This window comes from Apodemus sylvaticus, chromosome 11, assembly GCF_947179515.1.
Source record: "Apodemus sylvaticus chromosome 11, mApoSyl1.1, whole genome shotgun sequence".
In the NCBI taxonomy this organism is placed as follows: Eukaryota; Metazoa; Chordata; class Mammalia; order Rodentia; family Muridae; genus Apodemus; species Apodemus sylvaticus.
The window spans coordinates 74,833,444-74,859,318 of NC_067482.1; the positions used below are offsets into that span (position 1 = coordinate 74,833,444).

General features: G+C 50.6%; 1 protein-coding gene across 1 annotated transcript in view; it reads left to right on the top strand.

Annotated features, from left to right (window-relative positions):
• Positions 1-25,875, top strand: part of Sorcs2 (sortilin related VPS10 domain containing receptor 2) — a 380,275-nt gene that overhangs the window by 163,632 nt on the left and 190,768 nt on the right. Inside the window, exon 2 of the mRNA XM_052199229.1 lies at positions 4,331-4,398. Coding sequence (XP_052055189.1) covers positions 4,331-4,398 — 68 coding nt within the window. The remainder of the gene's footprint in view (positions 1-4,330; positions 4,399-25,875) is intronic.

Sequence of the window (25,875 nt, forward strand, 5' to 3'; positions counted from 1 at the left end):
TGGAGAGCAGACTTAGTGCTGCTCTTAAGGCCTCGGGGGTGCTCTGTAAACTGCTGATTTCTCGACTCACGCTGTGTTGAAATAAAACCTGGAGTAAAGCAAGGACAGGCTCAGTGTCAGAAGACACTAAGACTCTCCCCTAAGCAGTGATGGTCTGGCGTGCCCACCAACAGCATCCTGAGAACAGCTGGCCCTGCAAGCAGATGCTGGTAGACTGTGAGGGAGCCCTTGGTGCACTTGTTGACCCATGGCAGTCGTGCTTTTAAACACCAGAGCCTCCATGTCAGGTTGTTCACGAGTGAGCTCTACAGAAGGTGAAGAGACAGGCTCAAAGGGCTTATATTGCTAGCTTGGGTTCATCTCCTCCATGGTCGTGTTGGCCAGGCCCTGTTCTTTATGGGCTTACAACCCAGTCCAGGGACCTCAGAGCCCCCATAACTGAATGTCTTGTTTGGCTTCCAGGGTGACAGCACCTCAGAGGACCACCAGAATCTTTATGTCTTATGTTGGGACAGTGAGGTCACCAGGGTTGGGGACAGCGATGAGCAGTGGACCCAGGGAAGCCCTGGTGGGCTTGGGCATGAGATGTGTGTAGCTGTGGATGACGCCAGTTTCGTCTCTCAGACTCGTACTTTAGTTTCCTCAGCATTAAGGGGGGCACGGTTGTTACAGTCTCTTCCTGTGATGTGTCAGTGAAGGTCAGATCGGCCCTTCATGACTTGTAGTCAGCAGAATAGATAACCAGCACCCTTGAGATAGTCACAAAATGGGAACCAGTCCCTAAGACCAAGAAGACCAGAAGTGAGACTGAGACACAGGGTGACAGGAAAAAGTGACCAGTGACCACTGCTGCCCCAGGGAGCTTCTGTTCCCTGATTGGTGGTTCCTGCCCTCTGGGCAGGGCTCCTTTGGGCCAGGGGTGGCCAGCTTCAAGCAAGAAAGCCTTTCCTTCCTATCTTCTTCCTGTGCACATCCAAGTGCCCAAAGCTGTGGAGACACCCCCAACCCCCATACTGTGGACCGCTCCATGAAGGTTTCAGTTGTAATTAGGACTCCTGAAGAACATGCTGCAGTTCTGAACTCCTTGGAGACACTTCTGATTAAAAAAAAAAAAAAAAAAAAAAAAAGCTAGTGAAACTGCTTTGGGCACGACAGGGAAGGAGCCTGCTAGTTTGAGAAGACCCAGAATGAAGGCCCGGTTTGGCCCAGAGCATGTATAGTTTGGCTAAACATTTGTGCTTTCTGTGTTTTGTCTCCGTCTGTGGGAGAGGGACAGAATTTAGGCCATCTTGGGAACTTTGCATGTGAAGTGTTGAGAGAGGCCTGGGACATGGTTCACCCTTGTCAGGGTGCAGCCATTCCCACGGCTGTGGTTCTTTGTCCTTTCTAGTGCTTTGTTACCACAGCTCAGGAGACCGGGGACATGGGAGGAGTGGGATCTTAGGTGGTGACTTCCTTGCTATCTGGCTTCCCAAACCTCACTTCATCTCAGTGGTCCCTAGCAAGATAACCTCAGGCCTCTGATTTGGATGCCCAAAGTCCCACCGAGAGTTAAGAGGTTGGTGTCACAGGGACCCTGCCCCCCTAAACAAGGACTGGATGGTGTGTCCTCTTTGTGAAAGTAGAGATGACTTGTGACCATGCAGTCAGAGTCAAGAAGACACATGGCTGGCATCATCGTATTGAGTGTTTTGTTACTTCACCCTAGCAGCATGTTTGTAACACGGTGTGTACTGTGCCCGGAGACTGTCAAGTTCTCACTTACACACACAAGGACAGAGCTAAGAGCTTTGTGGTATTCAGAGAGCATGAGGAGCTGGACCAAGTGCAGGGGTCTAGGAACCATCTTGGAGGCAGTATGGTGCAGACAGAGGTCTGCCAAGAAATGGGGTAGTATATTAAATACTGTTCTCCTGCTAGGAAGACACCATAACCAAGGCAACTTATAAAAGGAAGCATTTAATTGGGGGGGAGGGCGTTGCCTACAGTTTCAGAGGGTGAGTCCACGATCATCATGGCAAGGAATGTAACAAGCTGGCAGGCGGGCATGGCTCTGGAACAATAGCTGAGAGCTTGTATCCTGATCTGTGGACCAGATGCAGAAACAGAGAGGGTACAAACACAAGCCTGGGCCTGGCATGGCCTTTTGGCATCTCAAAGCCCAACCCCAGTGACACACCCCCTCCAACAAGGCTACACCTCCTAATCCTTCTTCCTAAACAGTCTATCCACTGGGAACCAAACATTCAAAAATCTGACCCTATGGGAGCCGTCCTCATTCAAACCGCCACAGGTAATGTAAGGGCAGAGGGTGCCAGGCAGGGCACAACCTTTGTAGAGGTCTGGCTGGCCTGAATATGGCAAGAGGCATGGTCCAGGGTGGTACCAGTCCTCAGGAGGGAGAGGGGGGACCACATACAGTGTTAGAATCTAAGTATGCAGGCTGGAGTCCCGCCTTTCAGTCTCTGAGCCTCTAGGGACTTGGTCCCAGGTAGGAGGGTGAGCCCCACCTGGTGGCCTGGGCCATGGACCAGGACAGGGTGATGATTTCATTCTGAACAAGTAGGTAAAACTGACTTTGAAGTCCCTTCCAGCTGTCACACTCCAGCTCCTCGGAAGCCCCGTGGGATAGCAGACTATATGAAATATAAATCAATAGGTTAAGACCACACTTGTCTCCTGTCCAGCGTGGCTCTGTCACTCTGCCTGCCTCCTCTGTGTTTGGAGGATCATCTCTGACTTGGGCAGACCATGGGCTGACGGGAGAAAATCGCTTTGTTCAGAGAGAGAGGGAGAGCCAATCTTGCCTCCGTTGACAAGGCTCTGCTTTTCTCTTTAATCATCCCTGCTTCTCCGCTATGTGCTGTCCCAGCTCCCCAACACCCCCACTCTCCTATCTCCCCGCTCTAATCATCAGGGAAAAAACAGATACTTGATCAGTCAGCCTCATGGGACCTGGTGCCTGGAAAGTTCTGCTCTTGATGAGGAAGGAGCAGAGCGGTGAACATGGCCAGTGTGGTAACCCAAATTAAGGAGGCTAAGGGCTTCTACCAGAACTGAGGGTGTCCAGGCTCACCTCCCAGGGTTCCCATGACAACGGGACTGTTAGGTGTTGGTAATATGGACTGGCAGTGAATGAAATGGAATTTGATGTACATGAGAATCCAGCCGCTAGCAGAGTAATTGCAGATCAATCTCTGTCTCCCCCCGGGCTGCCTGACCAACTCTCTCTCTCTCTCTCTCTCTCTCTCTCTCTCTCCTCCTCCTCCTCCTCCTCCTCCTCCCCCCTCTCTCTCTCCTCTCCCTCTCTTTCTCTTCTAAGCATGGGTTTTGAAAAATATTCGAGTGCTTTGAAACACATTAATTTCCATTTTTCCGAGAAGTTGTATTTTCTTTCCTCCTGCTTTGTCATGCCTCCCCCACCTGTCTTGAGTAGTTTAACAAATAAAAGTGTCAGCTGGTGATTTATAGACCCCTCTGGCTGTCACCCTCACCTCCCAACCCCTGTCATCGCTCTGGAGTCCAGGACAAGGAATGACAGCACAGCCTCAGGGGCAACTTCCATGAGTTGCAGGGGATGTGTTGACACACTGACGCACGGACACACTGACGTACTGACGCACTGACGCACTGACGTACAGCCCTGTCCCCAGAAGCTTGCCAAATACACGTGCTGCTTACTTTGCTTACTTTCTTCATTGCATTGGCAAAATACCTGGCAGAAGAAACGCACCAGACGAAGGGTTTGTTTTGTCTCACCGTCTGAGGGTACAGTCCATCTCGGTGGGGAAGGTATGGCGGCGGGCACAGCAGCAGGGGCATAGGAAGCCAGACTGCACTGCTGATGGTCAGCGCACTTTCTTCTTTGTATTGAGCCCAGGGCCCAGCCTATGGCGTGGTACCATGACCTCAAGGCCTGCCCACCTCATTTAGCCCAATCTAGACAACTTCCTGTAGACACACTCAGAGACTTGTCTCCTAGGCGACTAGAGATCCTGTACAGTTGCAGTGTTGACTATCAGGGTGTGCCTAGTGGGATCAGAGCCTGGCTGAGTATTTGGCCACCATTTGGGACTATCTTAGGCTGGGTTTAGTGATTCCCACAGAGTGGTAGTTAATTGGTGACTCTCATGGGTTGGGATGTCTTCAGAGTCATTCTAAAGAGAAAAGGGGAGTTTCCAAAGAAGAAACTAGGCCCAAGTCTCAGCGTTATGATACTCAGGCAGCGGGGTTTGAACGACCCCAAGCTCCGGGAAAGTATCACTGTCTCCCTCTCTCAAAACCTTAAAACCAGCTGATGTCTACATTTTCCTTTCTGTTGACACCACAGGTCATCTTGATCCTGACCAAGTACTACCATGCAGACATGGGGAAGGTTCTGGAAAGTTCTCTGTGGAGGTAAGTCAGCCTGCTGGGTTTTTCTCTTCTCACACCTGAGTGTCATCATCTCCCAGCTTCCTGGCTGAGGCTGCAGTCCTACCCAGGAAAGCGGCCCCTGCCCACTAGCGGGGCTGGGGTGGGGGTGGGGGTGGGCTTCAATTCTCTGTGGCTAGAAAGGCATAATGGAGATGTTGAGAGCGGATTAGGAGTTTCGTCATGGGGACAAAGGGCGCTGGCAGATGGACAACCGTTTGGAAAGCTCCTCTTCTCCCGCTTCTTTTCTGCTGTTGTTTCCTCCTGCCTCTTTCTGCCTCCTCCCCGGAGGAGGAGGCCGGCAGCGTGAATCCAGGTCACTGCACAATATCCCTGGCTCTGCTCTGGGCTCTATAGGCAGCTCCCAAGTCCCCCAAAGCTCAGGCTGGCCTCATTGTTGGGGTATTTTGCTTTCTTTCCGGCTTAGCCAAAGAACTGTAAATAAATAACCCACCCAGGCGGGATATCTCTTTATATGTGAAACATGAATTGGACCCAAGGACAGCAGCCCGTCTTTGATGTCTGAGAGGAGGGAGGAGGAAGAGATTGGTGGCCATTCTCATTCTCCGTTCTGCTCGGAGCATGAGGGCCTCTTCGGCTCTGGGGGTGGGGGTGGGGGTGGGGGTGGGGGGGTGGTATCTTTCCTCCCATGGGAATTTCACCCCCGCCAGTCATTCTCCGTGTGGATCATTTTGTCTTCTCTGTATGTTTTTCCAGTAGTGATTAATTCATTTCAATTTGGGTTTGAAAAATACCTGCCGGTTGGGACCGTTTGTTCGTTTGAGATAGGGTCTCATTCTGTCTCCCAGATTAGCCTGGAAACTTATCACGCAGTTTCCTGCCTCTGTCTCCAGTGTGCTGGACCAGGCCGGCGCCCACATCGGAATGACTCGCAGGCTGAGCCAACTGCACCTCCGAGTCATAGGGATTCTCTTTAGTTTTGGCTTTGCTCCTGTTGGTGGGATTTAACATCCCGCCTTTCTTATCTCTGTGGCATGCTGGGGAAGTGTTCAGAAGGTGCCTGCAGGTGGACTTTTCTTGATGACAGTGTTCTTTGGGGGCCAAACTTCCCAGGTCACTGTGATATTTAAGCCCCTTGTGTTTTTGTTATTGCTTTCCCTAACCTTTCTGGGCCAGCTCCCTTAGCCGGGAACTCATCTCCTGACAATCCTGAAAAGAGTGGTCAGACACGGGCTGTGTTCTTGTGCGGAGGGTCAGCTCTGACACTCTTGTTTATCTTACTGCTCTGGCCCTTGAGGAGGGGGAACATGGCTACAGAATGAAGGCAGGCATTAAATTCCAGTGGTGGATTGGCCGGGTGGCTCAGTGGGTAAAGGTATTTGCCAGTAAGCCTGACGACCCGGGTTCAATCCCCAGAACCTGCACAGAGGAAGAGAACTGATTCCTGCACGTTGTCCTCTGACTTCCACACATGCGCCACACGCAGCACACAGATCTACATGTATACATATGTAAGATGCACACATGAATAAAACATAAAATCCTAGCAGGGCTTAGCTTCACTAGAAGTTTGGCTTAGGGGCATCACCTGGGGACGGCAAGGGCACAGGGACACACACGGTCACCTTCCTGGTCTGCTGACGGTCTCTTGTGCTGCCACATGAACGGAGTTGGCCGTCATTCTTCATGTGCAGTAAACAAAAAATCCTCAGCTACCCCAGACTTCAGACAGCAATTGGGCTTCTGTTACCCACCCCCTCAGACACCTTCCCTAGAGCTTTCCAGAATGCTTCCTCCGCTCGGAGTGGTTTTTCAGCCTGGCTAAAGGAGCAGGAAGTGGGACTCTCTGGAATGGAGTCTGGTGTTTGGGTAGCGAGCTGCTTCACTGAGGCACTCGGGCTTTTGCAAGGTGCTGCTTACTTTGGGACTAAATGAAAAAAATAGATGAATGAAAAAGAAATGAAAAAGGAAATATGAGTTCTCTGAGGAACTGTGGAAGTGCACTTATGTCAGATAAAAGGAAGCCTTAGAGTCCAGAGGGGGCATGACCAGACCGAGCTGCAGCATGTGGGGAGAGGGGGAAGGGAAGGGAGAGGCAAGAAAGGGGTGTAGCAGCCTGGAGATCCAAAGGTACAAAGGGACTGAGGGATTGTGGGAAGAACCTGGAGGCCAGCATCTGCTTTGATGGGTTAAATAGGCAGCATGGCCGTTGGCCCTGGGTTTGAGACCGAACTGGGAACTCATGGGGATATGGAGGACAGAGAAGGGTAGGACTCCTGAGTGACAGGCTCTGATTTCTTCAGAAGTACCTAGGGAGCCCCAGAGGCCAAACTACCCCGTTAGAGCCCTGTGCCTGGGTAGCCTTTCTTCACAGAGCCTCAGTTTCCTCATCTGTCTGAGATGGGCCAAATGGAGGAGAGGGAGGTGAAGGGATGGAAAGAGGCAGCTCACAAAACATCCTGAGCACGGTACGTCTAAATTTGGATTTCCCCCAAAGCGAAGCAACAGATCTTAATTTTTCTCATCTCGTCACTGTCTCTCCACCCAGACGCTTCCTCGGCTCGATTAAAAATGCATTCAGAAGCATTAGTCATTTCCAGAAACTTCCCCCATCTCTCCGCTGCTGCAGTGACTTTCTGGGTTTCTGTTATGCTTTTTCTGTGCTGATGTGCTTGCACAGACCTAACAGTCTGAGAAGATTTGAGCTCAAGTTTTGCATTCCTTTCTCTTTTGCTCATAAACCAGGCTTCCATTCTGCACAGAGTTCTGAGGACTGTGCAACCATTACTTTCCTGGATACTTATGGGCCTTCGAGCTGATTCTTGCAGGCCTTGGCCATGCCCATGGTGCTGTGAAAAAGCAGGGCCTGTCCTTCCTGTTCTCACTCTTTTTCTTGGAATGACTTTGGTGGCCTTAAGTGAAGTGACATAGGATCTGATGGAGCTCCTATATAGGGAGGGTCCAGTGCTTCCAGTTCCCACCTAGGGAGGGTCCGGTGCTCCCAGTTCCCACCTGGGGAGGGTCCAGTGCTTCCAGTTCCCACCTAAGGAGGGTCTGGTGCTCCCAGTTTCCACCTGGGGAGGGTCCAGTGCTCCCAGTTCCCTCCTGGGGAGGGTCTGGTGTTCACAGTTCCCACCCAGGGGAGGGTCTAGTGCTCACAGCACTAGTATGACATTTGTCAGTATCCCAGCATCCTTTTGCTTCCTGGCGAGGGAGGGACAGTTTCCATGCTGTTCCGGTCATATTTTCTCTTTGGAATGTCATCTGCTCTTGTCTTGCTCCCCACACTGGGACAGGGCGAGGGGCACCGAGAGGCTGAGAGCATGCTATTTGTGCTTTCCTGGGTGCTGCCTACGTGCTGTCTGCATTTGAGGCCCATGGAATGCGTGGTTCAGGTGCCAATGTCTGGGGAACACATATTAAGCAGGCTTATTAAATACACACTTATTGAATGCACACTGATCCTCCCAAGAATTCTCCTGTGTAATCTCAATAAATACATTTTTAATGACAGGTCTGGTATTTACATTCTGGGAATGGCTCTAGGAGATCGAAGCTGAATGCATTTTTAATTGTTCTGTGTTTAGCGGGCCTCTCCCTCATGGCTTCCTTGACCATCATCACCAGCACCTTCTCTCTGCATCTCCTGCCAGACTTGAATCCTGCAAACAGTACAATGGGTTGGGAGAGACATCCCTGCCTTAGGATGTGCTGACTGGCACCAGGGAATTGAAGTCTCCTGTCTCCTCCTTCCCTGAGATCACAGGGCTTGGCTAAGGCTTCCTCAAGCCAGAGTTGGTATAGTCTGTCCTTAAACCTCTGGGCACAGTGGCTACAATGTTATTGGAACAAATGACCACAACTGGGGAGCTTAAAAAAACATCCGGGGCTCTCACAGTCCTGGATGTCCAGGGTTCAAACCGTGGTGTTACAGGCCGGTGTTTCCCTGAAGACTGGGAAGGGAGGCCCATCATGTCCCTGCCAGTCCCCGGTGGCTGAGGCACTGAGTTCTTGCTGCTTCATGTTGATATGTATGTGGGTGCACATGTGTGCAGGTGCATATGTCCAGAGCTGCACTGCACAGGTGCACACGCATGTGGGCACACTACAGGTGCACGTGCACACATGCCTGTGGAAGCCAAAGGTCAGTCCTCGGTGCCGTCCCTTTGGAGACATTCCTTTTGATTGTCGTCTTGTTTTTAAGGCAGAATCTCTCACTGGCCTGGAGCTGGCCCAGTGGGCTAGGCCGGCTGATCAGCAAACACCAGGCTCCTCCTGTCTACCTCCCCAGCTCTAGAATAGTGTACCCCAATGTCTGCATTTTTTAACGTGGGTTCCAGGCATTGAATTTGGGTTCTCCCATTTGCACAGTGAACACTTTACCAGCTGAGTTATAGAGTCAGCCCTCTGCCTCCACCCCCATGTGACTGTCTCACTGCGTGTTCCTTCTAAAGACAATGGCTGCTGGATTTAGGGTCTGATCAGATGATTTGAGACATCGCATCTTAAGAATCTTAACTGAGCCACCTCTGTAAAGACCCCTAGTAATTCACGGGGTTCAGGGCATGAACATCTCTTTGAAGGAGCTGCCACTCAGCCCCTGGCATGCTCCAGCATTAAGCTCTGGGGGTGCCATTGGTGTTGGGTTTCCCAAATGGCCACTGGTTCTTGCCCTGTCCTCTGCTCCCCAACCACATTCTTTTTGTCCCTCTTCATCCACAGCTAGATCCTGGCTGCCCTCCTCAGCTGGCTACTGTGTCTCCACCCACCCTTTCCCAGAAGTCCCAGGGACTTGACAAACACACAGCGCGGTGCTGCGGATGGACTCAGTCCCTCCTCACTGCTCACACCTGCCATTCCAACCCTCCACCGAAACCCCTGATGGCCCAGATGTGGAGGCTGGCAGGCAGAGCTGGAGCCACCATGGGGGTCTGAGGGTACGGGTGCCCCTGGTCTCCGGGGGTTTTGTGTGATATTTGTATCCACTCTGTAATAGAGCTGTAACATGAAATAAAGAGAAATTTCCAGCACAGTGCTGTGTGTCTATCACCCTCCTCTCTGGGAGAGTATTCTCAGGCCCATCCATGCTCCTGGAGCCCCCACCCCCAACCCCCACCCCCAGGCAAGGCACAGAGGCAGTTAGGGTAATGAGTGACTGTTGGAACAGAATGGGTCCCAAGACTCTGGGTTCTGAGTGTTAAAACTGGGCCAGCCCTACAGACACACTGAAGATCAGCCTCTCTGGAGGCCCTGGACAGTGCTCTAGGCCTGGGGTTCATGTTCTCAGCCTTCTGTCCTTACTGTTGTCCCTAACCTTTTTAAAGCTTGCTTTCCTAATGGCCTCCCACATAACTTGGGTTTCACTGAAACTCCCTGCTTGTGTTTTTTTATTTGTGGGATTCACATCTTTTAGGCCCATCAAGAACCAGTGTTGGCCACCTGGGGGCGCTGTTTTACCCCAGTGAATGTGCCTGGTGCAGAGAAACCAGCTCAACCTTGCAACTCTGCCCAGGACTCAGAATCTAGCTGACATGTCTATCAGGGTGCCAAGCTCTGAGGTGGGGCCTTAGGCTGCATTCTAAACAAGCACTAGGAAATACTGATGCCACTTGTCTATAGGACAACATGCCTGTTGCTTCCAGACAGCCTGAGAGTCTCTGCAGTGCTAAACAGGCCACTGATAGCATCTGGTCAAGCTGGACTTCACCTATCTGGGTGTCTGTAGGTCTCTCTGTGTGTGATGGCTCCTGCCTGACATGCCCTTAACACTGCCCCTCAGTTCTGACTCTATCCCCATTCAGTTCAGCACAGTTTCCCTTAACGACCTGCCCTGCCACTCGGTGTCTAGAGCTCCGACCCCCATCCCCGAAAAGGTTCTTCCTTACCTCTCTCACTGAAGTTTCTGTGCTTTTGCTTCTATTGCTTCGGCCATTAGCAGGACACAAGTCATGAGCACAGAGACCTGTCAAGACCCTACGGTTGATCACAGGGTGCTGTTATCTAGCACTGGCTGCTACTAGGGATGCATGTTGGCCTTGGATGCATAGGTCTGTGGACAGATGGGTGAACCAATGACGGGGGTGATGGATAGATGGTAATGTAGGTGTGTGTGTGCGTGTGTGTGTGTGTGTGTGTGTGTGTGTGTGTGTGTGTATCTTATGTAGCTAGCTGGTTGGAATAACAGCTGGGTAGGTGGGTTGATGAGTGGATAGGGTGGATGGACAGACAGATGGGTGGATACGTGGATTGTGGTTGAGTCATAGGGATAGTGTGGTTCTAGGGAAACACTCCTGGGACCTTGAAGATTCTTTACACTTATGAGGTCATTATCGGAGAATCCAGAGACCACAGTTCTGATGCTGTCAAGCAGGGAAAGGAGGCAGGGCATGTTCTGAGCCGGGAGAAAGCTGGCCATGGCCTACCTATTTACTCTTGCTCTCTTCCTGGGTTACAGCCTCCAGGATCTACACTAAGAGGCTATTGAAGAAGGTGGGTTTGGATTAGGGCCACACTTCCATAGCCCAGAGGATTCTGTACCAGAGCCGCCCCTGTGGCATCCCACAGGTATATTAGACCTTGGAGCCTGTGACACACACAGCCAGGAACAGCCTCAGTGGTGCTGGAGTGGGATGATCCAGGCTTCCCCTCAGTATGGCCTGACTGGAACCTGTCCTTTGTCTGGGGGTGGAGAGCATCCCTTTCTCCTGGCTTCTCTTTAATTATGGAATCTTTGACATATAGAGAAAAGTGCAGAATGCTGTAAAACCCCATCCTGGGGGGCGGCAGTGGCGGAGGCGGGTGGGTGCACATTAAATCTCCATCAGTTCCTCCCAGTTGGCCTCTGATGTACTTAGTCTGATGTCCTGTGGTTCCTGGGGTCGGAGATGAGGAGCAGGTGTTCCACAGGTAAGTAGTGGGATTCATCACAGCTGAGCCTCACCCAGCTCAGCTCGTAGATGTTAAATGCTTCCCTCTCTGCAGGAGAGGCCATACTTTCTTAAAGACAGCAATAGATTCAGATAAAACTCACCCGTTGCCCTTCTGCTATGCCCCCGCCCCCCTCCCCAGTGTCTACCTGGAAGTAATCTCCATCCAAAGCTCGGGGTGGACCGTTCCAGTTTGCTTTATAGCTTACCTATAAAGCAGAAATTCAAACACATACAACAACATATAAATCACAATTTATATTGGTTCAGGACAATGCATGACTCTCTATAATCAGACAACCAAACACTGAGCTTGTTTTAAAAATTGATATGAATAGCATCACCCTGCTCTGGGCATTTGATTTATGTTCTCGACTTTGTTCTGGTAATTTCCTCACATTGCATGTGGATCCTCTCAGATGTGTGTGTTCTCCATCATGGGGCGGCGATTTTGATGCTTAGGGAGTTTGGTATTCCAGTCAGGGTAGCAGCGAACTTGGGAGCCATAGTGAACCCCAGGGCTGCTTCTCCAGGCAGAGATAGGGCAGGGGGCAGGGCTGCCTGGTGTCTCCTCTCTTTATCTTGCCAGCTTGTCAGAGGGGTGGCTCAGCCCTGCATATCTTTGACATCATCAGACTTCAGTTTGTATTCAGAGGCTATAGGACTGTTACTCAGTGCCCTCCTGAGATGGTATGTCCCTTCTCATGGTCACAGGCCTCCTCTGTATGACATAGGCACAGCTGTATTCTCCTGCTTCTTTCAGGTTTCTTAAGTCTTTTGTAATCCCTTCCTATTCTTGAAGGGAGACCAAGCCATCTCCAGGACCCCAAATGTCAAGATGCATCTCTCCTTTAAATGTCCCCTCATCTCTAGCCTGGGACCTTTTGCTCTTTTCAATACACATTCTCACAAAGACATTCTCTCCTGAGCATAGTTTATCTTGCTATAGTTAAGTCTTTAAGCACCAATGTTCTGATAGTAATACTGTGGGTGGTGTGTCTCAGGAGTGTGCCTGTGCCTAACTTAGACATCTCAGAGCCCTGGGCTGACTGTTGGTTACTTGTTTCAGGCAGGGTATGATGAGCGGTCCACTTAAGACTGGAAACCCAGCTTCAAGCTGCTGCCTTGGGCTTTCTGCAGGTACACATCCCAGTGACAGGGACAGGACAGAGACCACCATGATGCATTTGCCACGTGTGTGACACTGAGGCTCCAGAGACAAAGTGGCCACTGGAGTGTGTTCCAGTAGTTTTGCTCAGTGGCACCTGCTGAAATGTCCTGGGCCAGAGCAGGTGACAGGGTCATCTGTAGCAGTGAGAGAAGGGCATGGGATCAAGTATCACTGGAGGCAGGGGCAGTTCTGGAAGACCCTGCTGTGCACACTAGCAAGCACACTCAGTGGGAAGGAAGGGGGGAGCCTGAAGGGACCGTTCAGTATCTCTCTGAACACAGCCTGCTCCCCGGTCATAGGCCTCAGGCAATGTTCCATCTTCCTTCATTTCATACTATTTTATTTTTTAATTCATTTCATTTAAAAATTTTAATTGTCATTAATTTGTTTAATTTCATTTCTATTTCTTACTTTACATCTAAATGCAAATACTCAAGATTTGTTTTATCATGCCTTTTGTTCTGTTGATTAATTCTTGGGATGGTGTTCCACAGAGCACACTTTGGGAATCTGTTCTTGTTGTTGGCTTTCATGTTCCAAGAGAGCTGGGGTTTCAGATTTTCATATCGTATCTATTTCCCTGTGACATCATTGCATCAGCATGGCATTGTGTTTAAAATCAGATTTGATTCCATCTCTCCATAATATCTCCCTCACACCTCATTTTCACAGACAGAACCCAGGCTTGACACACACTCAGCACGCGCTCTGCCCCTGAACGGCACCCAATATATATTTTTGTGCCAAGATATCATGGTCTGTGAGTGCCAAGTGGGAGGGATCAGAACTCTGAAACTCAACGGCTGGGCCAACTGCTCCTAACATTTCTCGATATTAAGAAGAGTGTGTCCTCTGTGGGGGCAGAAACCATGTTGTGTATATTCCTTTTCCCAAAGGAGAGGCAGATAGAGCTGGAGGCGGGGTCTCTGTGCTACCCATGAGGCAGCTGTGACTCCCAGGGGACACAGTACATCTGTCAGGGGCCTGGGACCAGAACTGGCACCACATGGGTTGCTGATGGTTCCTTGTCAGCAGGAAATCTGGATAGGTGCAGCCACAGCTCCCAGAGAGCAGCACTGAAGGGTAGTGTGCTATGCCCTGGTGGCATCTGAAGGGCACCAATCCTGCAATGTTGGACTGGTATTTCAGTGCCTTGCTAGGATTTGCATGGCCTGTGTGTATACACAAAGAAGTTGTTTTTGATCTTTGCTCAGTCCCTGTCTTTCCTGACAATCTCAGGGATTTCCTGTTCAAGGATTCCAGAGGTTCGACCCAGACCCATTGCCCATAGCTATTATAAACATGGCTTTTATACCAGAGATGGCATTTGTCACAAAGATGGTGTCTGTAATGTTTGTGAATTGTTCAGGGGTCAGAGATCCCTTCTGTCTCCCCCATGGCTTTATCACATGGCTTCTCTTCAGCTGCTTGCCTACAGAGTTAAACTCAAGCAAGCCTCAGGGCAGGTCGGGGACCCAAGAGGGTCCCTGACTTGGAAGCTTTTGAGTATAGTCAATAAATAATCATTTGACGTGAAACAGCAGCTTGTGGTCCTAGTACACAACTGTAATTCCAATACTTTGGAGGCCGAATTGGAGTCCAGACTGCATTGTACTGTGAGGAACAGACCAACCAGGGATGAGATTTGTAAAAACTCAAAAACATCCTTCTGTGTCTCCAGTCCCCTGTAGTCCCCTTACCCATCCATCCATTCATCCATCCATCCATCCATCCATCCATCCATCCATCCGTCCGTCCGTCCGTCCGTCCGTCCGTCTGTCCGTCCGTCCATCCATCCATCCATCCTTCTGTCCATCCATCCATCCATCCATCTATCCATCCATCCAACCAACCTTCCTCCCTGCCTCCCCTTTCTCTATCTTTGGCTCTCCATCCCTCTTACCTCCATTCATCTCTGTTCTATCATCTCTTTACCTATTTATCATCCATTCACCATTTGTTTCCTCACCCACCCTTCCACACAGCTATCCATCCACCATCTGCTTGTATAGCTGTCCATCATTCATGTATCCATCTACCAAACCATGGCTCTACCCACTGTTCTCCATTCATCCAACCATCCACTCACTCAACCATCCATCTGTGTGGTTTGAATGTGAAATGTCCCCCATTGGCTGGCCTCTCTGAACACTTGTCCTGACTTCCTGTTCATTCTCTGCTTCCTGTGTGGAAATTCAGTGTGACCAGGCAGCCTCTGCCCCTTCCACCATGTCTACCTTGCCTCTTGCAATGTCATTCCCACCATCATGGACTGTATTCCTCTGGAACTGTAAGCCAAAATAAGCCCCTCCTGACTTAAGTTGTTTTTGTAAGTGTATTTTATTACAGCAACAAGGAAGTAACTTAGACAGTATCAATACATCATTCACGCTCTGTCAACTCACCTATCCATGCACTCATTCATTATCTATTTATTTATTATGCATTCATCCATTGTCATCAAATATCCATCTCTCCCTGTATCATCATCTACCTATTCCCTTATTCATTTATCCTTAGTTTATGAATTCTCCACTTGCCCACCCATTATTAATCTGTCATTACCCATTCATCATCCATCTAACCATCCATCTACCTATACATGCTTGATCCACTTATCCATCTACCCACTTATACATTCATCATCCTGTATCTACCAATCCATCCACTGTCCTTCTACTCATTCTCCATTCCATTCATCATTCATTCATCCTTATCCTTCATCCACCCATCCCATCGTTAATCTGTTCATAATTTTCATTTATCATATATTCCTACCTAAAACTATCCAGGAATCCATCCCCCATCCATCCACCCACCCACCCATGCATTCATCATTCATCCATTCATCTGCTATCTGTCATCCATTTATCTAGACTTTCAGTTCCAGTAGACCATACGTGCTACCCAAGACTCTAAGTGTAGAGGGATACAGTTGAGGAAACCACCCATGACAGTGCGCTATCGTCCTCACTGACATGAGACTTGGAAAAACATGGAAGCTCTAAACATGCCACTCTACTGGAGAGGGAGCTCATTAAGAAGGACATCCTGGAAGAAGATTGTTTTCTCTCCCAGGATGGCTCTGCCTGTGCAGTGCCCAGCCCAGTTCCTCCTCATCCTCATGGATAGACCTCCTGCAAACCTCTGTCAAGTTTCTCTAGATACCAATCCTTTAGTTATCCTAAACTATATCACAGAGAAGTGCTGAGGGCAGCATAGGCTCTTGAGGGTAATGGCAGCATTGTGCTGTCCTATTCTGGCCAGGCCTGCAATGTAGTTGACCTGACAGTCTCATGAGCTTCACCCTGGCCTTGGAGATGCTCATCCCTTCTCATCCTACAGCATCCCAATATCTGACCCAGGTCTGGTGTGCTGGAATGGCCACCCTACAGTGATAAGCAAGCACACTGTGATGTGGTCATTCCATGTATGAAAGAGCTCCCAGGAGAAAGCTGGCCTGCAGGCCAAAAGCATGCCATTGGTAGTATTTGCCTGGAGTGGCCTTCCTGGTTATTTTGTAGGGGCCATGGCTTCTCTATACTATGATGGCAATTGGCCCAGGTAGATAAGCCCCACCTTCTAGGTCCCCATACAATAGACTGTCTTGGATTGCTCTTTTGAGAATAAAAGATAGCACTGATGGAGAAAGTCCTAGTGGTCTGAGTCTCAGGCCTGTGTTGAGCCCAAACCCTCCTTGGACATTGAGATCTCCCCCTCTGGAGTTTCCTACTACTGTTATCACCTACCCCTGGACTGGGTCCTCCCTGAAGCTTCTCTTTCTTCCTCAGAAGCCCTTCCCAGTCCCACATCCTACTCTGAGTGGTCACGTGCCTCCGCCAGATCTCCTAGGGCTGGGGTGACAGCTAGCCACGTGTTCCCTGTGTTACTGTCTCCTGCTTCCTAGGATCTGGTCTTCCTGTGTTCTCTGCTCCAGCAGAGTCTCAGACCAGAAGTGAGTCTGGGGTCTTGCTGAACTGAACAATACCCACAAGGTGTCACCCTGGCTCTCAGCCCTCAGGCCTCTCTGCTCCTTTACAAAGGACACTGGGTAAGGCTATGATCATTTAGGGAGGACCTTGGGAAGGGTGTTGACATATTTCCCTCTAGAAAAATTCTCCACCAAGAAAATCCCTGCTAAATATAACTTATGATCACTACAGAACTTTTAAAAACTATAAAATAGATGAGGCATAAAAGCAATCCTTGTGTTAGTACCACCCCACGAGATTAAAACTATTAATATACAAAGATGAATATTCTCTCCAGACTTTTTAAGATGCAAATATATACACGTTTTATAAATGTTGAATCCCAAAGGAATTATGTATTAAACATTTTCTTACACTCTGGCATGTTTTCACAGCCGCTATTTTTAATGGCTGTATAATGTACCCTGATCTAAAGAAGGTATCATTTGTTTAACCAAGGTCTTTCTTGGTTTTAGACGTCTGAGTCACTTTCAATTACCACTAAGGTAAAGAAGATGTAAAATGTGCAGAGCTGCAGGACCGTTCCTATGCATACATCACCCTGAGCTTTGGTCTGCTTAGGATATGTGCCTGAGCATGGATGGCATTCTCTCCTGCATGTTGGGGTTTGGGGTGCTGGGATTATGACGTGTCTGAGCCTGTGGCCGGTTTATTGAGACTGCTGCTGATGCTACTGAACAGGGAAGTGAGAAACTGAAGAGCCATGCAGGTAAGAAGATAACTCGTCCTGGAGCGGCTGTCTCCCGGCTGAAGGAAGGCTTGCTTGTCAGGGAGAAAAGCAGTCATAGTCATGGCTCTGTAAGCCCAGCTGTGGATAATGGCCTCTGACCCTGAGCACCTTCACTAGCAACTCTTCTCAATGCTGTGATCCCTGACAAAGCAGCCGAAGGAAGGATCTGGTGTTGGCTCATAGTTTGAAGGTGCACAGTCCCATGGCAGATGCATGAAGCAGCGGGTCACAGTGCATCCACAGTCAGGAAGCAGAGGGGGAGAAGGGAGAGGGAGAGAGGGGGAGGGGGGAGAGGGGGTGAAGGGGAGAGGGGGAGAGGGGGAGAGGAGGACAGGGAGAAAGATGGGGAGAAAGAAAGAGGGGGAAGAGGGAGAGGGAAAGGCGGAGGGGGGGGGCAGGAAATGCCGGGGCTCAGTTCACTTTCTCCTTTTTTCTCCATCCCATGCTTCAGTCCATAGAATGGTGTTACCTACCCATGGTCAAGATGGGCCTTCCCTTTTAGTTAAATCTTTCTTAAAATCACCTCACAGATACATATGGAATTGTGCCTCCTGGTGATTCTAGATCCTGTTGAGGTGAAAATGGGTGTTAGCCAGCATACCTTGGCTCTGTATAAACAAGCCTGTTGCTTTCAGCTCTGAGCTTGTTGCTGTTTGGCATGATAGAGGTGACCCTCATCGCCCATCATGCTAGCTTGGGCTCATGCACAGCCCCAGGAAAGGGATGTGGAAGGTGGACACATGTAGACTCAGAGGTTGCACAGCATCACTTCTGTATGTTCCATAGGTAAAGCAACTCACAGAAGTGATGATGGCCTGGGTTCAGAGCAAGGGTTTGTGTACAGAATAGAGAAGTATTGCAAATGGATTTAATACCAGGAAGGAACTAACTGAAGCCATTGCTTCCAGTAGGGCTGGGGTGTAAAGAAGAGGTCTATGGAGGTATATAAGAAAACCTGTTTCCAGGCTTCTGCGCTTGTCCTGGGGCCCAGGGATAGTACAGTGGATCCTAACTGGCAGAGAAAGAAGTTGGGACTCAGCTGGGTGGGTTTTCTACTAAGCAGGGATCCTTTATGGGGACCAACTGGCCACAGACATTGTGTCAAGGCCAACTCTGAGCATTGCTGGGGAGCAGAGGTACTAAGGCCTGGTGGCCTTTGAGACCCACATTAGTGACCCCACTACCATCATCATGTTGAGTCTGGACCAGGAATGGCTGGGCTTTGCCTGACTCAGAGTTTCTATTCGAGTTTCTGTCACTACTCTCTCAGCCTCTAGTGCACCATTCTCCTGGTGTATGTGTGGGGTGACTCTCTGTAGTCCTCGTTCTTTGAATGCAGGGGTCGATCTCTCCCAGGGGAGTGCTCCCATCTCAGAGGCTCTCCACAAATTTTTGCCTTTGGATTTGCTGTGAAGGACATGCCAGAACTGAGAGTTGTAAGCTCTTCCCCAGTAATAGGTTGTCTGCACCACCCCTGGTGCCTGACTGAGACAGAAGGGTAGGGTGAAGGTAGCCAAAATAGAAGCTAGACTCAGAAATGGCATGCTGCACCAGTGCAGGTGACTGCAGCCCAGCAGCCCAGCAGCCCAGCATCCCAGAGGCTTATGCATGTAAAGATGACTAGGGGAGTTACCAGCCAGTGTTCTCTGACTGCTCTCCTTAAGCATCCGTATTGTGGCTCTGTATACTCCCTACCCCTGACTAGGTCTGGGCATCCAGTCAGTGCCTGTGTCAGGCAGAGGTCAGAACAGAGGAAGGACAGCTTATGGGAGGCCCTGCTTCTTACCCCAGCCTGGATCACGTGTGTCCCAGTGCAAGGGAGGATCAGAAAGATAGTACACTGTGCACCTGGGGATGCCATGACCCCCTGGACACAGTGGCACTGTGCACATTCCATGCAGCAAGCAGACCCATGTGTGAAGACCCAGTGCTCCACGGACTGACTGTAGAACACTGGGAAATGTCTTCCTCAAAAAAAAAAAAAGTCTTCCTCGGTGCCCACCATTCTCATCTGCACATGGTCACAGCAACAGTCCCCCTCCCTACAGGTTCCCATGACCTCTGATACACAAGGCCTGGCTAAGTACAGACCCCATTACCCAGGACCAACTTAGACAAAGTGCCCAGGCTCAGGTCTTATTGACGAAGGTCAATGGGCATTGGAGGACCTGGAGAAATTTGAAAAGTTCTCCCTTATTCAACCAGAGGCAGGTGTCATGGGACACAGGAGGTAGGAGCTCAAGCATGACCTTGGACGGTGGCTCTGGTCCTGTGTACACGCGTCCCCACACCCTTTCCTACCTCTAGAACCTGCTCACCAGCTAAGCTCACAGCCGTGCACCCCAGGGAGTGTGTCGGAATTCAGAACTCACCGCCTGCCAGGCCTGTGTGGTATGTGTGATGCCACATGAAGCTTAAGTAGTTCACAGGCTTGGCACTGAGCCACCTGCTGCCTCTGCGCCCACCATCCCGAGGATAGCAGGGGGCTACCTGCACTTTGAAATGTTTCACCAGCAGATGGCCGCCATCACGTCTGTTTGGCTTTGTTTCCCTCTGTGTAGGAGTCTTCTCTGGCCCGGTGCCTGGTTCTCTCTTACACAGGCAGGCTCCACTGCACAGAGCCTTCCTCACCCCTGCTGCATTTGATTTAAAATTCTACTTGAGTCTCCATCAGGACTGCTGGCTAGAGCCTGTGGAAAGCAGTAGGCTTGTGAAATCAGAGGGAACAGTCTAACCCTATACAATGTGCCCTCCAAGGCTTCTCCATCTCTTCCGGGCAGCCATAGTCCAGGCTTTCAGATTGGAGATTTGTGTTCAAATCCTTATTCTACTTCTTATAAGCTGTGTGGCCTTAGGAAAACTGCAAGTTGTCTCTGAGCTCTTGCATATGGAGTAAGGACAGCTGTATGGCCTTGGTTTGGAGGTCCAAATAATGGATGTAGAATGGATAGGACAGTGCCCTGGCTTTGATGAGTCTGACACCATTTCTTATCATTCTCTGAGAAACTCCTGTTCCTTACAGTGATGGGGCAGAGGGACCAGGTTTCCAATTCATGTAGATCCCTATGTATGATGGCATGTACCTCCAAAGTAGCAGGCCCAACACTGCTCTCCACCACGTGGAGACTGAGCCAGTCTTGGTCCCCCAAGGGACTCAGAACCTCTACCACCCTTTCCTGTCACTATGTTACCATCACCTCTGCGGAGACAACTGCTCTGTTCTGCCCTTCCTGTCCTCTGTCTCCTCTAAACTTGGAGAATCATAGTGTTTGCTATACCCAGAGAGCAGGATCCAAAGGGTCACTTGGAGAGGAAGGCAGCAGAAGACAGCTTGACTTGACCTCTGGCTGCCCTTCTGACCTCTTATTCCTTTTTGGTGAAGTAGAGGGCAGGATAGGGCTGACCTGCGGTGTCTCGGCATATTTACTGTTGCTGTAACAAAATACCTGAGACTATGTAAGTTATAAAGCACAGAGGTTTATTCAGTTCAGAGTTCTGGAGACTGAAGGGCCACAGTATAGCTCCAACACATGCTCCCAGTGAGGGCCACATACTGCATTGTCCCAGCCTTCCATGTCAAGGCAGAACAGAACAAGACAGAACACCTTGGGGGCCTCCATCATGGCCCCAACCCATGCATTTTAGAGGACAAATCACAACATGGCAGATATCTCCAGCCAAGCCCGTGCTACCTTCTGCTATTTGTCCCACGTTATGTGCAAAGTACACCATGGATCCACTCAAGGTGGCTCTCTGTGTCAGGCTGGTGTAACCAATCTCCCATTGTCCTCTATCCCTGCCCTGCCCATCTCCTCCTTGTCTCAGGACTGACACCCCCTCTATACCCTTAGGAAGACCTAATGGCCTGAACCTTCTCCTTCCCATGTGCTTGTTGGGCTGTGAAGTAGGGAATCCTGCCTTAGGCTGGTAACTCCCTCTCTGCCTTTGTCAGTCATGGCTCAGCGATGATTCCCTGTAGGGGAGGGGCCTGGGAACCCAGCTAGCCTGTGTGGACTGAAGTTCGCACACGTGCTGTGGCTCTGGGGTCAGCACAGAGCTGCAGAAGGAAATCAAGTCTGGCGCCCCTGTATATTCACCCACATGCAAAGCGGGCTATCCTGTGGACTGGTTGTGGGATCCATGGGAGTCTTTGTCCATTTTGCTCAGCATTCCCACCTGCACTGGGGCACAGGGACAGCTGCTTCTCTGCAGAGGCCCACATGTCACAGCTGGGGCTGGGCCACATTTCCTATGTGGTATGCTAAAATTCCCCCCCAGACACCTGCCTTAATCACAATGAGGTTCCCACACTCCCATCTTGCCCCTAAGGCCAACTTCCAAAGAACAAGAGAACTGAACAGGAGAACCGTCCTCCTGCCCAGCTTACAACTGACCTCTGGCTTCCTTCACACTCCGAGGTCCGTGTGACCTGTGGACATACCCACTCAGACCCTCAACCTCCTGCCCTGGCTAGCCGTCCAAAGCCAGGTCCTCTCTCGCTCTTGCCAGCCCACCTCCCCTCCCCCTGCTCTCTCCATCTGTGGCCCAGCTCAGCTCTGTCCTGAGCCCTCTAACCTGTCTAACATGGAAGTTTCCAGCAGAACGGCCTCCTCAGAGCTGCCTGCAGGCTCCACCTGGAACATCTCTCTCCTGAGGTGCTCTCGCCCTGTTGTTTTCTCTCCACTGAGTTTCTCACACTCTCCGGGGATTACATACAATCCTTAAGATTTTTGTATTATTTTGACAGTATATTAATGTCATTTTCCTTTCAAATGTCATTGTTGCCATTATTTCCTTGTATGTGGCTCATCTGCCTTGCATGTTAAGTGACAGACTTGAGTGAACATCACCCTTCTCGGTGACAGTCCTATGCCCCCACCTCCGCACCCCCAGCTCCCATTGCCCCCATCCCCACCCCCTGTGCTTTGAGAGCTGCTGGGCTCCCAGAGCCTGTGGGGCAGCACCAGTCTTTCTCAGCCGCGCCCCTCCTGCTGATGGAGAGTTGAACAATGGAGTTCTTCCTTCTTCTTCAACCGGAGTTGCTAACCTGGTCTATTCTGTTTGGATGGCCCAGCCTTCATGCTTGCTCCACACCTGGCTTAGGACAACTTTCAGGAAGCCTGGGTGGCCCATGGTTTCCTCAGGGTGTGGTGCTTTTCTGTGGCTTCTCGTGTCTCAGGGCCTTGAGAGCAGTGGGGTGCTTCTGAGTGTGTGACAGGCCTAGGAAAGCAGGACACTCTCCCCCCGCAGGGTGCGGTATTGACCAGTGTCAACACTGTGAATTCCCCTACCACGGCCAGCTTCAAGCTGCCAAGGCATGTTCCAGGGTATGGAATGAGTTAGAGGCGTTGCCTTCAGCCTCTCTCCACAGCTGCGGGAGCACACTGGCTCCCTGCTGTTTAGGGCTCTGGAGTCCTGAAATTTCATAGGAGCCTCTTGGCCTGTGGGCAGTGACCTGGGAGGGCACGGCTGGTCGTGCAGAGCAAATGGAACATTTCCAGCTTTTCCCAGAGCTTTGGTCTCCTGGCTTATCACCCTCCCTAACCCTTATATCCTCCTCCTTGGTCATGTGTGAGTGGTGATGGACACCGAGGTGCTGGGTTGGAAAATGGCAACTGCTAGTTCTGGGTGCCTGGTTCTGGAATGTTCTGTTAGTTTCGAGTCTCTGTTTCCCCACACCCTGTAGAAAGCCCCAAGAAATGGGGTGTCTCTGGGCAGGAAGGCTTATGGGGAAGAACTCTGCCTCACAAATCTGGGCCTGGGAGCCCATTGTCCCCAGACGTGTCCTCTGACCTCTGTTGACTTCATGTCTTTGCCTGCCCTTCCTGGATGCTTATCCTGATCTCAGAGCTATGGAACCTGGATGTACACAGTCTTCTGTGCTGAGGGAGGAAGGGGTCATGAGGGAAGATCTGGTGGCTTGCTTGAGCTGTGGTGATCACATCACTCCTGTCTGTGCTGGTATGCAACCCTCAGCACGAGTACCTGTGGCTGTCACACAGAACCTCTTTACTGGCCTGGCTTTCCCTGTAAGAGTCTCAGCAGAGGCCAGCAGGGCCTGGGACAGCGATGTATCATGAGCAGGTACCGGGAGAGGTGGTCTTGTTTCAAGATCCTGTAAGCCCTCCTGAGTTATATGCCTCCCACTTACCCTTGTGGGGAGCATCCCTCTGATACGAGCTATAATCTGGGTTTGAGGGAATCAAGGCCATGAGGTCTCTGTAGAAGCTTCTGGGAATCTGGCATGAGTGCCGTCCTGGGTAGACACCCATGGGCCCAACAAGGGGAACTAGGAACCCAGACATTCTGGTTCAGGTGTGGCTTCTCAACTCCAGGACTGCATGGACCCTCCCTGGGCTTGCACCATCCCTTCAGATGCCAGCATTACATTACAGCTTAGCAGCTTGCAGGTCTTCAGGCTTGTTGTGCTCCCAAATCCCTGGCCCTAGATCACTGTAAAATGATACCAGCTTCCAGAATCACAGGGTGCTGGCCTGGGTGTTCTTGGATAGTGTCCTAAGTGACTTCTCTCTTGAGATGGGCATTATTGGATCCAGGCCCTAAAGAATCCTGCTTACAAAAAAGCTACTCTCTCTGTTCTTCTTGGGCCTTTCTTGTGGCCTAGGGATTGCCACCCTGAGAAACTGGTTTGGAAGTGGTGTGACTTTCCCTTGTCTTCTGAAACTATTTCTGCTGTCCTAAGTAAATGGCTTAAGTTGTGTCACCCTCTCAGGTCAGAAGCTCAATCATGTCTAGTCCCTCCCAGTTTGGTGGAGAGCTCATAGGCAACAAGCAAGGCTTTGCAGCTGTACTGGGTGTTAAGGTGCCTGGGCCACGCCCCTTCCTTCACAGCTAGTGGAGGGGCCCAGCTCAGCCTATGAGCATGTTTGCTCTGGCCAGCGGGGGATGTTAGCCTGGGTTTACAGAGCCTTCAGCATAGAGGCACACAAAGCTCTTGTGAGTGCAGCCTGAGGCTCCACCTCCATTGGTGACACTGAAAGGCTCAGTAGTGACTCAGTGTCCTCACAAGGACACTTGGGCTGGGTTGTGGACAGGAGTGAACCAAGTTTTACACTGCTCACACTTGGGGGCCTTAGGGCTATTAGAACACATGCTCCCACTTTTTTTCGGTTATAGATAGGAAACTGAAACCCTCAAATCCTGGTTCCAGTCCTCTGGAGGGGCAGAGGGGCCCTTCTCCTGGGACACAGGGGGAATGGGCTGTGCTGTGGCTTCCAGATGGGACAGACAATCTCAACGCCCACCTGCCCCCATCTACTGTGGTGGTTAGCTGCTGTTCAGTGCTGGGTGTATAGAAAACTGCTTCTTTTGGGCCATGAAATCCTTGAGGGGGCGCTTGGGGATGAGGACCTGCTGTTTTCTCCCACACTTAGGGTACAGACTCTGGAATCTAGGAGCTGGGTAGCACCTGGAAGCAAGTAGATTAGAGCCTGCAATGATTCTGGGGCCCTGCTTTCCAGAGAGCCCACCCACCGAGATCTGGAAGGAACCTTCCAGTACAAATAGCTTCCCTGAGGGTAACCTTCAAGTTACCCTCCTTGGGCTCTATGTCTTCAGAGTGTGTAGATGCCACTCCCTGGCAGGAAAATATGAACATGCCGTGGGAGAAGAGGTGAAACAGGCAGTGGATGGAGGGGACAGCAGTGGGGTGACCCCTGGTTCTTGTAGGCATTGACTGTAGAAGGGGTTACCTCATGGACTGCTCTCTAAATTTTCCAGAAATGCCTATAGTATGTATAAATTATTTACAAAGAAAAAGAAAGGCTAAACTGCTTTGTGGAGCCTTCAGCATGTGGCATATGAAGCTCTCACAGGTGCAGGCTAAGGTATCAGCTCCACTGGGGGACACTGAAAGGGTTCACAGTGGCCCAGTGTTCTCACAAGGACACCCCTCTTGGGTTTTAGCATGGGGATAGAGCTCCATCAGGTCCGTATTTGCTACTGACCTACCATTTTGAAGTCCATTTTGGCAAATGGCCCAGGTGCCAAACCCTAAACTCCAAATCTTTCAAACCCTGATTCAAGGAATTCAGAAGCCTTGGACCAGTAGAGTTCCTACCCGTCTAGATCTCTGTCTGGTGGTGACATCTGATGAATACCCAGGGCCTGTGTAGTAGAAGTCTCTGGCATCTTCCATCTGGGCAGCCTGACAGAAGCCCCGCTCCCATCTTAATCAGGGCACTGTGGTTCCCACCTTCAGTCCTTCATGTCCTGCATCCCTCCCTCACAGGCAGGATCTGCCCACTGGCAGGTCTAGCGAGGACGGCTGCTCTTCCCGAGGTCCCTTCAGAAACAAGCAGCATACCAAGGTGTTAAGGTGGTCCTTGTCCCCCTGGTGAGCTGCCATTCCTGGCTACTAGGTGAATCTGTGGGTCCGATGGAAGTTGCTGCTGTCACCCCTAGTGCCCACTCCTCCTCTTATCCCTCTCCTGTCTGCCACAAGGTTCAGGAACGATCAAGAGTGTGGATTAGTTGGCATCCTTGTGACTGGGTATAGGAAACCTGTGCCTTGCCAGCCACAGTATGCAGTGGGCCTGTGGGATCTTGTCAGATGTTTTTCGTGGCAGCCTCCTGTGGACCATGTGTATGTGGGGCACATTTAATCAGTATTCTGTGGAAGCAGTTGTTTCCAGGCCCTGAGCTGAGGGGAGTAGAGGGATG